Raw genomic sequence first — 15070 nt, forward strand, 5'->3', positions numbered from 1 at the left:
TTTGAGTAAAATTCCCATGAGAAATAACAATGGTCATTTACTGAGCTGTGGATATCAGGGATAGCCTGATAATGCCCAATTCAATTGTAAAAAACTCACAGCTCTTATATAGAAAAGACTTTCAAACACTCCCTTCATCTATAAATGAAAAACTATGGATATATTTTAAAAATTCTTATACTGATTTCAATCTTATAACCTGGTAGCGCTTTAACATTTAGCTTCAATTGTCTATAGTAGTAAATTTGAGTTAACTTTTACCTTTTTAGAATACTCTATTAAAGTAATTTTATTAATGTCAGTCATTTTCCTTATACATTATTCCTTTAATTTGAACCCTTTCAATCTGAAATAATTGCATATATCCTATCACTTTTAATTTACATTGGACTTAATTTTTTTAAACTGTGATATGCCTGCTGTTTGCTTTCATCTTTTTCCTTTGGTAAATTGCAGAGAATGCAAGATGGATATTGAAGACAAAAAGCAAGAACTCCTTGAAATGGATCAGGCACTTAAGGAGAGAAATTGGGAGCTAAAGCAAAGAGCAGCTCAAGTTGGTTTTCTTTATTATATTTTAATGAAATTTCCTGTTAAAATACAATCACAAAGGGTTACTATTTTTACAGCAGGTGGATTTTTGAGAATGAAAGATATTAGCTTAGTATCTGAACCTTTCGATCTCTTATATTACTGTATATCAGAAGAAAACGGGATTAAAGGAGTTACTTGCTCAGCTGGTGTTTGTTAGAGGAACAAAAGTATTCAGAAGGTTGGGGGCTGGCCCCGTGGCCTCGTGGTTAAGTTCGCCCACTCTGCTGTGGCGGCCCAGGCTTTCCCCAGTTCCAATCCTGGGCTCGGCCATGGCACCGCTCATCAAGCCATGCTGAGGTGGCATCCCACATGCCACCACTAGAACGATCCACAACTAAGAATATACAGCTATGTACTGGGCGGTTTTGGGGAGAAAAAGGAAATAAATAAAATCTTAAAATATATATATATATTCAGAAGGCATTATTTAGCAGCATCCTTTTTTAAGACTTTATTTTTTAGAGCAGGTTTAAGTTTACAGCAAAATTGAGCAGAAGGTACAGAAATTTCCCATATACTTCCTGCCCCCACACATGCACAGCCTTCCTCATTATCAGCATTCCCCACCAGAGTTGTACATTTAGATTTGTTAGAACTGGTGAACCTACATTGACACATCATAATCACCCAGAGAACATAGTTTACATTACAGTTCACTCTTGGTGTTGTACATTCTATGGGTTTGGACAAATGTTTAATGACAAGTAGCCATTATAATTATTTCACTTCCTTAAAAATCCTCTATAGGGGCTGGGGGTGGGCACAAAGGATGAAGTAGAGCTCTTATATGGTGACAGACAAATAATGTACAACTGAAATTTCACAGTGTTGTAAACTATTATGACTTCAATTAAAAAAAAAAAAATCCTCTACGCTCTACCTCTTCATCTCTCCCCTTCTTCCCCCAATCCCTGGCAACCACTCATCTTTTATTGTCTCTGTAGTTTTGCCTTTTCCAAAATGTCATATGGTTGGAATCACACAGTATTTAGTCTTTCCAGAATGGCTTCTTTCATGTAATAATATGCATTTAAGGTTCTTCTATGACTTTTCATTGCTTATAGCTTATTTCATTTTACCACTGAATAATATGCCATTATCTGGATGTACTACAGTTTATTTATCCATTCACCTATTAAAAGACACCTTGGTTGCTTCCAAGTTTTAACAATTATGAATAAAACATAAACATCCATGTTCAGGTTTGTGTGTGGACATAAGTTTTCAATTCCTTTGGATAAATACCAAGGAGCACAATTGCTGGATTGTATGATAAGAGTATGTATAGTTTTATAAGACATTTCCAAACTGTCTTCTAATTTGGCTGTACCATTTTGCATTCCACCAGCAACGAATGAGAGTTCCTGTTGCTCCACATCCTGGCCAGCATTTAGTGTCGTCAGTGTTTCAGATTTTGGCCATTCTGATAGTTATGTAGTGGTATCTCCTTGTTTTAATTTACATTTCCCTGATGACATGATATGGAGCATCTTTTCCTATGCTTTTGACACCTGTATATCTTCTTTGGTGAGGTGTCTGCTAAGGTCTTTGGCCCATTTTTTTAATCAGGTTGTTTGTTTTCTTATTGTTGGGTTTTAAGAGTTCTTTGTATATTTTGGGTGTGTCCTTTACCAGCTGTGTCCTTTGCAAATATTTGCTCCTTTATCAGATGTGTCTTTTGCAAATATTTTCTCCCCAGTTTCTAGCTTTTCTTCTCATTCTTTTGATATTGGCTTCCACAGAGTAGAAGTTTTTAGTTTTAATGAAGTCCAGCTTATCAATTATTTCTTTCATGGATTGTGCCTTTGGTGTTGTATCTAAAAAGTCATCACCATACCCAAGGTCCTCTAGGTTTTCTCCTATGTTATCTTCCAGGATTTTTATAGTTTTACATTTTAAATTTAGGTCTGTGATCCGTCTTATGTTAATTTTTGTGAAGGGTGTATGGTCTGTGTCTAGATTCATTTTTTTGCATATGGATGTCCAGCCATTCCAGCACCATTTGTTGAAAAGACTATCTTTTCTCCATTGTATTGCCTTTGCTCCTTTGTCAAAAATCAGTTGACTATATTTATGTGGTTTTGTTTCTGGGCTCTCTAATCTGTTCCACTGATCTATTCACCAGTTCTTTTGCCAGTATCACACTATCTTGATTACTGTAGCTTTATAATAAGTCATGAAGTCAAGTCATGTCTGTCCTCCAACTTTATTTTTCTCTTTCAATATTGTGTTGGCTATTCTGGGTTTTTTGCCTCTCCATTTAAACTTTAGCTTTATTTGGTTGGTATGCAAAAAATGACTTGCTGGGATTTTGATTAAGATTGTCTTGAATCTGTAGGTCAAGTTGGGAAGAACTGACGTCTTGACAATATTGAGTCTTCCTATCCATGAACATGGACTGTCTCTCCATTTATTTACTTCTTTGATTTTTTTCACTGGAGATTTGTATTTTTCCTTATATAGATCTTGTATACGTTTTGTTAGATTTATACCTAGGTGTTTCCTTTTTAGGGGTGCTAATATAAATGACATTGTGTTTTTAATTTCAAATTTATTTTGTTCACTGCCAGTATATAGGAAAGCAATTGACATTTGTGTATTAAGCTTGTATCCTGCAACCCTGCTGTATCATTTATTAGTTCTAGGAATTTTTGTCGAATCTTTTGGATTTTCTACCTAGATGATCATGTCATCTGCAAAGAAAGACAGTTTTATGTCTTCCTTCCCAATCTATATACCTTGTATTTCCTTTTCTTGTCTCACTACATTAGCCAAGACTTCAGTACAATGTTGAAAAGAGTGGTGAGAGGGAATATCTTTGCCTTGCATCTGATCTTAGTGGGAAAGCTTCAAGTTTTTCACCATGAAGTGTGACATTAGCTGTTGGTTTTTCATAGATATTCATTATCAAGTTGAGGAAGTTACCCTCTATTCCTAGTTTACTGAGAGTTTTTATCTTGAATGGGTATTGGATTTTGTCAGATGCTTTTTCTGCATCTGTTGCTATGATCACGTGATTTTTCTTCTATAGCCTGTTGATGTGATAGATTACGTTAATTGATTTTCAATTGTTGAACCAGCCTTTCATACCTAGAATAAATCCCATTTGTTGTGGTATATAATTCTTTTTATACATTGTTGCGTATGATTTGGTAATCCTCTGTTGAGAATTTTTACATCTATGTTCATGAAGGATATTGGTCTGTATTTTACTTTCCTTATAATGTCTTTGTCTGGTTTTGGTATTAAGGTAATGCTGGCCTCAGAGAATGAGTTAGGAAGTATTTCCTCTGCTTCTGTCTTCTGAATGAGATTGTAGAGAATTGGCATAATTTCTTCCTTAAATATTTGGTAGAATTCACCAGGGAACCCATCTGGGCCTGGTGCTTTCTGTTTAGGGAAGTTATTAATCATTGTTTCAATTTCTTAAATAGATGTAGACTTACTCAGATTATCCATTTCTTCTTGTGTGAGTTTTGGCAGATTCTGTCTTTCAAGTCATTGGTCTATTTCATCTAGTTTTATTAAATTCACGTGTAGAGAGTTGTTCATAGTATTCCTTTATTATTCTTTTAATGTCCATAAGATTTGTAATAATGTCTCCTCTTTCATTTCTGATATTAGTCATTTGTGTCCTCTCTTTTTTTAGTTAGCCCAACTAGAGGCTTTATCATTTTTTTTTATCTTTTCAGAGAACCAGCTTTTGGTTTTGTTGCTTTTCTCTATTGATTTCCTAATTCTAATTTCAGTGATTTCTAGTCTAATTTTTATTATTTATTTTCTTCTGCTTACTTTGGATTTAATTTGCTCTTCTTTTTCTAGTTTCCCAAGGTGGAAGCTTAGATTATTGATTTTAGATCTTTCTTCTTTTCTAATACATGCATTCAATGCTATAAATTTTCCTCCAAGCACTAGATTGCTGCATCCACAATTTTCGTTACGTTGTATTGTCTTTAACGGCTTTTATCTAGCATAAAATGAAGTCTGAACCACTTTGTCATTTATGAACATAGTTGTATCTTTTCTTTAAGTATCTATAATATATATGGGACTCAAGATCCAGGATTAGTAAGAAATGATTATTTTTCTCATTCTTTTTACTATTTGAGATGAAATTGTGTTTCAGTTATACCTACTATGAACAATTGGAAAACACATTCCAAGCACACAGTTTTCCACATTAGAGTAAAACTGAACAACAGTTTAATGTTACTTTTGTATTTAGGTTACACATTTGGATATGACTATTCGTGAGCACAGGGGAGGGATGGAACAGAAAATAATTAAATTAGAGGGTACTCTGGAGAAATCAGAATTGGAACTTAAAGAATGCAACAAACAGGTAAATTACAAAAAATTGCATATTTTAAATTGTTTAAAAAATTAATTCCTTAACTGTAAGCATCCATTATTCACATAATATGGCTTTTTAGTAAATACATACAATAAAAATGCTACATAATTTTAATATGCTATTTTATATTTATTTTTTCTCTTAATTTTTTCCCCAGCTTTACTGAGGTATAATTGACAAATAAAAATGACTTACATGTAAGATGTACAACGTGATGTTTTGATATATGTACATTGTAAAATAATCACCATAATCAACCTAATTAACATATCCATCACCTCATGGCTATTTTTTTTTGTGAGAATACTTAAGATCTATTCTCCTAGCAAATTTTAAGTATACTATTACTAACTGTAGTCACCGTGCTGTACATTAGATCTCCAGAACTTACTCATCCTGTGTAACTGAAACTTTATACTGTTTGACCAACATTTCCCCATTTTCCCCACTCCCCACCCTCTGGGGACTACCCTCTTAATATTATTTTGAATATAGTTTTTATTGTATCAATGTGTCTACATGTTTATCATAATGTGTGCATGTCTGAATATGTATAAAATATCTCTGGCAAGATTTGCAAGTAATTCGGTTAACTGTGGTTCTCTCTAAGGAAGGAATACAGTGGGAAGGGGGCTTTGTTTTCACTAACTATATTTTTTACCTCATGCGCATATTACCTACAAAATTATTTGTAAGGGCCATGTAACATTTGTTGTTTTAAGGTACTCTAATTTTCCTTTCTTATACAAATGTGATGAAGACTTTCAGCTCTTTAGTATATTTTAGGTATACATATAAGCATCTTATTAGGCACAAGAATTGTGATGTTTTTATGTCAGTTATGGTTTTCTTAAGAAAAACACATTTTTATGTTTTGCTCTTTTAGATATACATGTGTAAAGCTTGACTTGCTTGGATTGCAGTTATGATTAAAGAATTATTTTGCCTTAATTATGTTAATAGTGCTCTGTTTAAAATTCAGATAGATAGTTTGAATGAAAAATTGCAAAATGCCAAAGAACAGCTTCGAGAAAAAGAGTTTATAACACTACAAAATGAACAGGAGATAAGTCAACTGAAAAAAGAAACTGAACGAACACAACAAAAGATGAAAGAAATGGAAAGTGTAAGAAAATTATTTTCCTTCTAAGGAACAAGTGGTGTTATCTGAAGAGTGATATAAATCTTTATGTTTTAAACTGATTGGTTTTAGAATACAGAAACTGTGCCATAAGTAGTTTTAGGCTAATTATTTGTACCAGATACATAGCAGTTTCTTTGAGCTTTTTAAATATTCTATTCTGACAGTGTAATTGTAGATAAAGACATCATCTTATTTATCTTTATATTCCCTAGTGGCATTGGCATTGTATCTCTCACATAGTAAATCGACAGTGTATGCTCACTTGGTTGACAAATATTTATTGAAAACCTACTACGTAATAGAGCCGAAGATCCGATGTTAATAAGATACACTCCTTTGTCCTTGAGGAACTCTATCAGAGAATGAATGGACAGATAATAATTGTATATTATTGAGGCCAAGTACATCAAGTTGCCAGATGAAGTTTAATGACTTCATGTCATCAGTTTGCATGTGTGTTAACTGATGAACTTATTCCACCCACTTGCCTTTTTAAAAAGGGAATTTGCTTCTAAGAGCTCTCGTGGATTTAACTTTTTCTTGTTTTTAAGTATCACACTCAACTTTAAAACTTCCTATACAGCTCTTTATTGTGTTTGACTAACTGATGATCTGTTTGCTGCAGTAGAATATAAACTCATTAGGGTAGCCACTTTGTCTCCTTTGTTCGCTCCTGTATCCTCAATACCTAGAACAGTACATATCACAAAGTAAGCACGAATAAATATTTGTTGAATTATATACATAAATCAAGCAGGGTCTCTGAGAGCAAGTTTGGGCCCCAGTGGGGGGAAAAAACAAAGATTACTGGCCCAGTCATTTCATGTTCCCTAATAAGGGCTAGATAAAAATATTTACATGAGATTTATATTGATAGACAACACAGTTGGACCTTGGGCCCCATTCCAGACATCACGGTCCTAGTGATTTGAACTGGTTTCTTTCCTTATCAGCCATAAAGTCTAGTGTCATTACTTAGCATCTTCTTCTCCAAGCTAATTTACAACTAACTTACTTTTCACTGGGTTTTTTTTTCTATTTGAAGCAATACTTCACTAGAGATTTAACTGAGTAACGTAAAAGTATATCAGAGGGAGTACTAGTCCCAGTGACAAATTTTACTTTCACAGAGAATAAACTCATGACCTTAACCAGCTGTGTGGATTAATGGTGGGTTTTGATTATTTATGGCAATATGTTCTCCATGTTTGACATGGATGATCAAATATTAACTTTTTTCTTTATGTGATGTATTTTATCATGGTACATTCATAATGATAAAAGATTATGCTTTTATGTAGCTTGCACATTAAAGTCATGCAAAATTACCATTGAGTCCCAGATTTATTACAGCACCTTTTCATTTTCTTATCATTAAAAAAGAAAAAAACATTTTCTGAATATCATTTCACAGTGGGTGATATTCATTGTATGTTAAATTGTACAGAGGTTTAGTTGGGAGGGGAAAAGTCACTTACTAAAGGAGAAATCAGAATAAGAAATAGGTTATCTGTATCATTTCATTTTGAAACCTACAAATATCTTGTTCATTTCAGGTTATGAAAGAGCAGGAACAGTACATTGCAACTCAGTACAAGGAGGCCATAGATTTGGAGCAAGAATTGAGACTAACCCGGGAACAGGTGCAGAGCTCTCATATGGAAGTGGTGGAGGCTCGTCGTCAACAAGTCCAAGCACAGAGAGAAATAGAAAGGCTCTCAAATGAGCTGGAGGAAATAAAGCAACTTTCTAAAGAAAAAGTAATCCCTCTGTTAAATAATTTTACCTTACTAAAAATCTTAAGAATTTTAACATTCACTTTTTTGAACTGTAAATATAGTTTTTGCAAAAATTAGTTGTATTGCCCAACAATGTGAATGTAGTTAATGCCCTTGAATTGTACACTTAAATAATGGTTGAAGTGGTAAATTTTATGGTATGTGTATTTTACCAAATTTTCAAAGAAAAAAAACTGTTATATTTAGTGTAGCTTTGTAATATAATTAGGAAGACCCTTGGAACTGAGTTTTGGCCAAACTAATTAGTTCTCAATAAATTGAGTTATAAAGTACTTTTAGACTTTCAAGTGATTTAAGCTATCACTTGAAGAAAAATAAAGCTAGTAAATCTTTTCCGAGTAAAAGTTTCTACATTTGTAGCCACTCTTATAAATGAAAATTAACAATTTAAATTTGTAACTGTTATGAAACATGTTGTCCAGAACCCTTGGGGAGGCAAAGTGCTTTTAAAAAGCAAGAGCACTAATATAGATTGTATTTCCCCAGTATTTGGTAGAAGGTTAACAAGTTGGCTTAAAAATATTTAGATTGGTATACTTGGGTTATTACTTAGACTTTGAGAAAAATGTGCTTATAGGCGTTGTAGAAAAGTTCTTGTGATTTTTTTCTTCCTATTAAGGTTACTAATTCAATATAGGAATTGAGTTAAAGTATTTTTATGTTCAATTTTGGTTAACCGAACAATGTTTTTATTCATATTTCTGGATGGTTAGGTTAATAAAGAATATATAGGGAATATTTATTAGACTATGTTGGGCATTTGGGGCTTTAGTAGGAAAAGGGAAACTATCTACTTTTGTCTCATTTCTGTCCTTATCAGTAGTATCTAAGTATAGTACAATTGATTTTATCTGATAAGCTAAGCTCAGTTAATCAAAAAAGTGGTGAACATGGGGAATTTTAAAAATGACTATTTAAAATGATATATTTTAACCCCAAATTTAAATATGCGTTCATGTGTTAATCTTTTAATGTGGAACCAAATCTTGGTTCTTTGTGTATGGGTAGGGTCATTTGATGATAACAATTCTACCTAGTCTTCCTTACATAAACCATTCTCATATTCCATCATGTATACTTTCCAATTTTAGTTTCTTTAAAGTGGAAGAAGAATTAAAAGACATTTGTAAATCAATCATAGTATAGCATCTCATATTTTTTATGGAGTTTCCCACGGTATTTTACAACTATCTTGACTGCTTCTAATTGGGTAATAAATTTTTGTGACCTACTCATTGAACTGTTTCAAAGCATGTAACTTAGTTTTCATATAAAAACTTTCCTTTTGCATGCATATTTCATCAATGCTCATAATGTATAACAAAATTACATAATTACAATCACAAGCACAACTAGCATAAATAGGTTTGGATAAATACATAGCTGACTCTCGATAAACAAAAGGCATACCTGGTGAGCAAAACTGTGTGGGCATTCCTAAGAGTAGACTGTTATCTGCCAGAGTTCAGCATGCTGTGGTTATTAGTTTGTTTTACAGAGAGCATTGGTTAGTGAACTTCTATTATATATGATAAATAATATACTAATACTCTCCCATTACTAGTCTCTTAAATGTCTAGATTTTAAAGTGTACCATTTAATAAGTTAACTTTGTATATGAATGTTTATATAATATTATAAAAGATTAAAAGTACTTCCATAAATGCACTAGATAAGTTTAGCTATAATAACCAAATAAACACGTTATATAGCCTTTACTTAATATGTCATTTTTAAGGAAGCTCATGGAAACCATTTAGCTGAAGAATTGGGGGCTTCTCAAGTACGTGAAGCTCATTTAGAAGCAAGAATGCAAGCAGAAATCAAGAAATTGTCAGCAGAAGTAGAGTCTCTCAAAGAAGCTTATCATATGGAGGTAAAGAAAAATTTAATTTATTCTATTACTCCCTTCTAATGTGGGTTGACCTATCTGGACGAAGGTATAAGTCTCTCTCTTAAATAGTCATTATAGAATAATACATTGTGATCTCCATTTCTGGCAGCCTAAACATATAACTTACACTTTGTATCCAGTGAACTAATATACTGTGGGGTTTAAGAGCTGGAATTCTTGAGCCAGGGAGTCTGGTTCCAAATCTCAGCTCAGCATTTAGCACTTATGTGACTTTGGGCAATTAACTTAATCTATCTAAAATGGATATAATGTATCTATCTCATAGAACTGTGTTGAGGATTAAATGAATTAATATAGTTAAAGTGCTTACACCAGAGCCTGGCACATCATCATCATCATTGGTTATAAAATAACACTTGCCAAAACTAACTGGAGGGGCCAGGCCGGTGGCATTGTGGTTAAGTTGGCATGCTCCACTTTAGGGACCTAGGGAGTGTGGGTTCAGATCCCAGGCACACACCTACCCACCACTCATCAAGCCATGCTGTGGCAGCGTCCCACATACAGAAAATAGAGGAAGATTGGCACAGATGTTAGCTCAGCAACAATCTTCCTCACCAAAAAAAAAACAAAACAAAAAACGACCGGAGGTATTTAATAACTAATGTAAGCAGGTTCATGTGATGTGAGTCTATAATGTTTTGTATTTTCCAACATTTGTTCTGATTGTAAGTTAGACAGGCAATATCAGAACCTGTTACTTTGCCTTTTATCTATCAATATGTCCTGAGCTTTTATAGAAATGGGCATAGAGAAATAGCATTTCTTGTCTTTTTAAAAACTATGTTTGAAGATATTATCCAAAATTTATATATAGAATCTAAATGAATTAAGTTTTAATAAAGCATTTTTCTATATGGCAACGGTTGCCATCACATTTATATTAAACTCCTTTCAAAAGAGTGTAGTAACATCTTCAAGAGGGATTGTTTGAGTTTGTGGTCACCATATCTTGCTTAAGTGCATTTAGATTCAGATCTCTTTGAAAACTTTGTGTCTACTAAACAAAATACATTTGCAAGCTAAATTTAATCCTCAGGCCAAGAGATTACAGCCTTTGGCTTTTAGAGACAAATGTGAATGCTGTTGGATTCAGCATAATTATTTAATTAATATTAGTTGCTCAACTTAGTGACCATCATTAATAATTAGTCCATCTCAGGTGTTTGCCAGCAACCACTCATTACACTTTTATTATATGGTCTCTAGTCTACTTTTACTTTTAATTATCTAATTTTTTACTTTTAGTTATGTAAGCCACCTAAATTGTTTATAAGTAGACAGTACATAGAATGAATTGTAAAAAATGGTTTTAGTATTGCTGTTTAATATTTCATACTAATATTTTATATATATGATGTAAAAGTGTGTAATATGGGCACATGTACAGGGGCTGCAAGGGGTGGCATTGAGGCCTGTCAGGAGTGAAGGCACCCACCACAACACTTTTCCAGCCAGGCCCAAACATGCCGATCTTGTAAGCCCCGTGGTCGAACAGCTGTTTGACCCATTCAAACAGAAGGATGAAAACTCCACATAGGAAGACCATGTGAATGGAAGAGACCTTTTATTATGCAAACAGTACAGCACTCTGAACAGACACTAAAAACAGCTCTCATCTCAAAGAACCCAGCCCTTGTGTCACAGTATGAGAAGTCAGGTGCTGGGGAAGAGTGTTTGATGAATGAAGCCTTCCAGCCAGACAGTGATCTTGGACCCATTACCTTGCATTCATAGTCAGATTTGGATCATCTCCCATCTTGAGGCCCCCCAAGACCTTAAACAGTTTTTCAGTGATCCTTACCGAAAAACACCCTCTCCAGAGAAATGTAGTATTTCTAGACACTGCATTGGATCTCTAAGAAACACCAGAATTATCAGTGAAGAATACATTAAATGGCTGAAAGGCTACTATGAAGCATATTTCTATGGCTTGACAGTAAAACTTATGGAACTGGGTCCTGTTTCTGCAATGAGGTGTTAGGGTCAACAGTAACACATAAGACCCACAAATTCATGCAGTTCTCAAAAGAGAAGAAACCTAAAAATGCCTTCTGTGTTGTGGGAAAACAATGGTTGAGCTTTACCAAAGAGACCACTAGAATTTTGTCTTTGAACACACCCCTTTGACAGATGGTGTGGGGATATTAGCTTTGCCGCGTATGGCAATTTTTATAGCTCATGCTATGAAGGCAAAGTAAAGAAGCTGCAGAAAATATCTTCAAGTGACTCTTCGATTTTTGATAAGTATTACATTCCTGAAGTGACTAGTGTTTTGCTGCTTCGATCCTGTAAGACTTGACCCATGAGATTGGACACAGATTTGGACTTTGACACTGCCAGTGGCTTGCATGCCTAACATAAGGCTTCAGCCACTTGGAAGAAGCTGACTGGAGCCCCCTAAACCTTTGTCCTATCTGTTTACGCAAGTTGCAGTGTGCTATTGGTTTCAACCTTACAGAAAGATAGAAAGTGCTGGTGAGGTAGATTGACAAACCTGCTGACAAAGCTGGAGTCCCTGAGAAACGTAGTGAGGATAATGTGAATTTGCCAAAACCTGTTGAAGCCTTTAAGGAATGGAAAGAATGGATAATAAAATGCCTTGCTGTTCTCTAAAAATAAAGACCTTCAAATAGTGATTAAAATAAATACTTGCACGTTAAAAAAAAAAGTAATATGTTTTTCTCCTTTTTGTTACTTGACAAAGTTCTATTTTGAAAGTGTGTATGTTGTTTGAATATAAAAATGATAGAATGTATCCTTGAAGTAAGAGAGGTAGAAAAAGGATCAATAATTTTTATCAGTATTTTTAAAATACGGGTTTCAGAATTGTCAGAAAAGTCACTTAATAATAATTGTAATACTCCTGATTTTTTTGTTGAGAATGAGAATTTTAAAAACTATTGTGAAAAATTCAAAAGTAAAGAGAATGGTATAAATCCTCCCGTATATATTATTCAACTTCAGTAATTATCAACTCATGTCTAATTTTACTTCGTTTATAAGTATGTTGACCATTTCTTTTATCTAAAAGGGAATACTATTGAGAATGAAAAAGGGTGCTGTTAGTAACTTCACCAAGGCACTAGGCATGAAACCCAGACAGTCGTAGGCAAACTGGGAACTATGGTCACTGATATCTTTAAGCTCGCTCGCTTCCCTTCTTCCCCTCCCCTACATATCACATATTATTTGGAAGCAAATCCCAGACCCATTGTTTCATCAGTAAACATTTCAGTAAACATCTCTAAAAGGTAAGGGCCATTTTTAAAAAATCTAGCCACAATACTGTTATCACATCACACCTAAAAATTGACAGTAATTCCTTAATATCATCACATATCCAATCATTATTTGTATTTCCCCAATTGCCACAAAAATGTCTTTATAGTTGATTTGTTAAAATTAGGATCCAAAATCAGTCCATTGTATTTGGTTAACAGTTCTTAAGTAAATTTAAGACTATAGATTTCTTCTCCCCCTTTTTCCCTCTAGTAAATTATTTTTCAAGAAATCAAATGTTTGTAACTATAAAAACAATTTACTTTCGGGGCCAGCCCGGTGGCGCAGAGGTTAACTGCACACGTTCTGCTTCTCGGTGGCTCGGGGTTCGCCGGTTCGGATCCCAGGTGCAGACATGGCACCGCTTGGCAAGTCATGCTGTGGTAGGCGTCCCACATATAAAGTAGAGGAAGATGAGCACGGATGTTAGCTCAGGGCCAGTCTTCCTCAGCAAAAAGAGGAGGATTGGCAGCAGTTAGCTCAGAGCTAATCTTCCTCAAAAAAAAAAAAAAATTTACTTTCGTTTAAGTGGAAAGTATTAGAACGTTGAAACCAAGCCCACCCTATTTTCTTTCTTTCTTCTTTACCATTTCCATTTTGGGGCTATATAGATGATTTCACATCAGGAGAACCATGCAAAGTGGAAGATTTCTGCTGATTCTCAAAAGTCTTCTGTTCAGCAACTAAATGAACAGTTAGAGAAGGCAAAACTGGAATTAGAAGAAGCTCAGGACACTGTAAGCGATTTGCATCAACAAGTCCAAGACAGGAATGAAGTAATTGAAGCTACTAATGAAGCATTACTTATTAAAGTAAGTAAACAAATGAAAGTACATAAAGCATATCCATAAAAGAGTTAATTTATGACTTATTTTCCCATGCTTGTAGTTTGTAGGAGACTGTATGACCGAATATTGACCTGTTTGAATAGAAAGCATTTTATTTAGGAGACATTGAATTGGGGAATTATTAATAAGATGGATATCATATTAGCACAGGAGAAATAATTTGTAAATGTTGAAACAAAGGTTTTTTTAATCTTTTTTTTAGAGAGAGGTAAGAACATTTAAGTTCTACTCTTTTAGCAAATTTCAGTTTATACGATACAGTGTTACCAACTGTAGTTACCATGTTATACATTAGATCCTCAGACTATTCTTCTTAGAGCTGAAAAGTTGTACCCTTTTACCAACCTCTCCTCTTTCGCCTCCCTCCCCAGCCTCTGGCAACCACTTTTCTACTTGCTGTTTCTGAGTTTGGCTCTTTTTTTATCCCTAAGATTCCACATACAAGTGATACGATGCAGTATTTGTCTTTCTCTGTTTATTTCACTTAGTGTAGTACCCTCAAGGTTCGTCCATGTTGTCCCAAACAGCACTGTATATTTCATTGTATGTATACACATTGTATATCTGCATATACGTTATATGTAGATATACACCACATCCTCTTTATCCATTGATCTGTTGATAGACACTTAGGTTGCTTCCTTGTTTTGGCTATTGTAATAATGCTGCAGTGAACATGGGAGTGCAGATATCTCTTCAGTATCCTTTTTCATTCCCTTGGAATATATACCCAGAAGTGAAATTGCTGGATCATATGGTAGTTCTGTTTTTAATTTTTGAGGAACCTCCACACCATTCTCCATAGTGTCTGCACCAATTTACATGCCCACCAAAAGTGCATAAATGTTCCCTTTCTCCATATCCTCATCAACACTTATTATTTCTTGTCTTTTTGAGGATAGCCATTCTAACAAGCATGGGGTAATATTTCCTTGTGGTTTTGATTTGTATTTCCCTGATGATTAGTGATGTTGAGCACCTTTTTATGTACCTGTTGGCCCTTTGTATGTCTATTCAGTTCCTCTACCCATTTTCCAATTGGATTGTTTGGATTTTTACTGAGTTGAATGAGTTCTTTGTGTATTTTGGATATTAATCCCTTATCAAATATATGATTTGCAAATATTTTCTCTC

At 34.2% G+C, this 15070-nt stretch overlaps 1 protein-coding gene and 1 pseudogene across 5 annotated transcripts in view; both read left to right on the forward strand.

Annotated features, from left to right (window-relative positions):
• The window catches only part of CCDC18 (coiled-coil domain containing 18), a 100514-nt gene that overhangs the window by 71180 nt on the left and 14264 nt on the right, over positions 1-15070 (forward strand). For all 5 annotated transcript variants that reach the window (XM_046645104.1, XM_046645103.1, XM_046645101.1 and 2 more), the window contains exons 23-28: positions 457-556; positions 4820-4936; positions 5931-6074; positions 7649-7852; positions 9630-9767; positions 13700-13900. In XM_046645104.1, the coding sequence (XP_046501060.1) occupies positions 457-556; positions 4820-4936; positions 5931-6074; positions 7649-7852; positions 9630-9767; positions 13700-13900 (904 nt within the window). The remainder of the gene's footprint in view (positions 1-456; positions 557-4819; positions 4937-5930; positions 6075-7648; positions 7853-9629; positions 9768-13699; positions 13901-15070) is intronic.
• On the forward strand, positions 11236-12422 carry LOC124229739 (archaemetzincin-2-like; annotated as a pseudogene).

The sequence above is a fragment of the Equus quagga genome, chromosome 18 (assembly GCF_021613505.1).
Source record: "Equus quagga isolate Etosha38 chromosome 18, UCLA_HA_Equagga_1.0, whole genome shotgun sequence".
In the NCBI taxonomy this organism is placed as follows: Eukaryota; Metazoa; Chordata; class Mammalia; order Perissodactyla; family Equidae; genus Equus; species Equus quagga.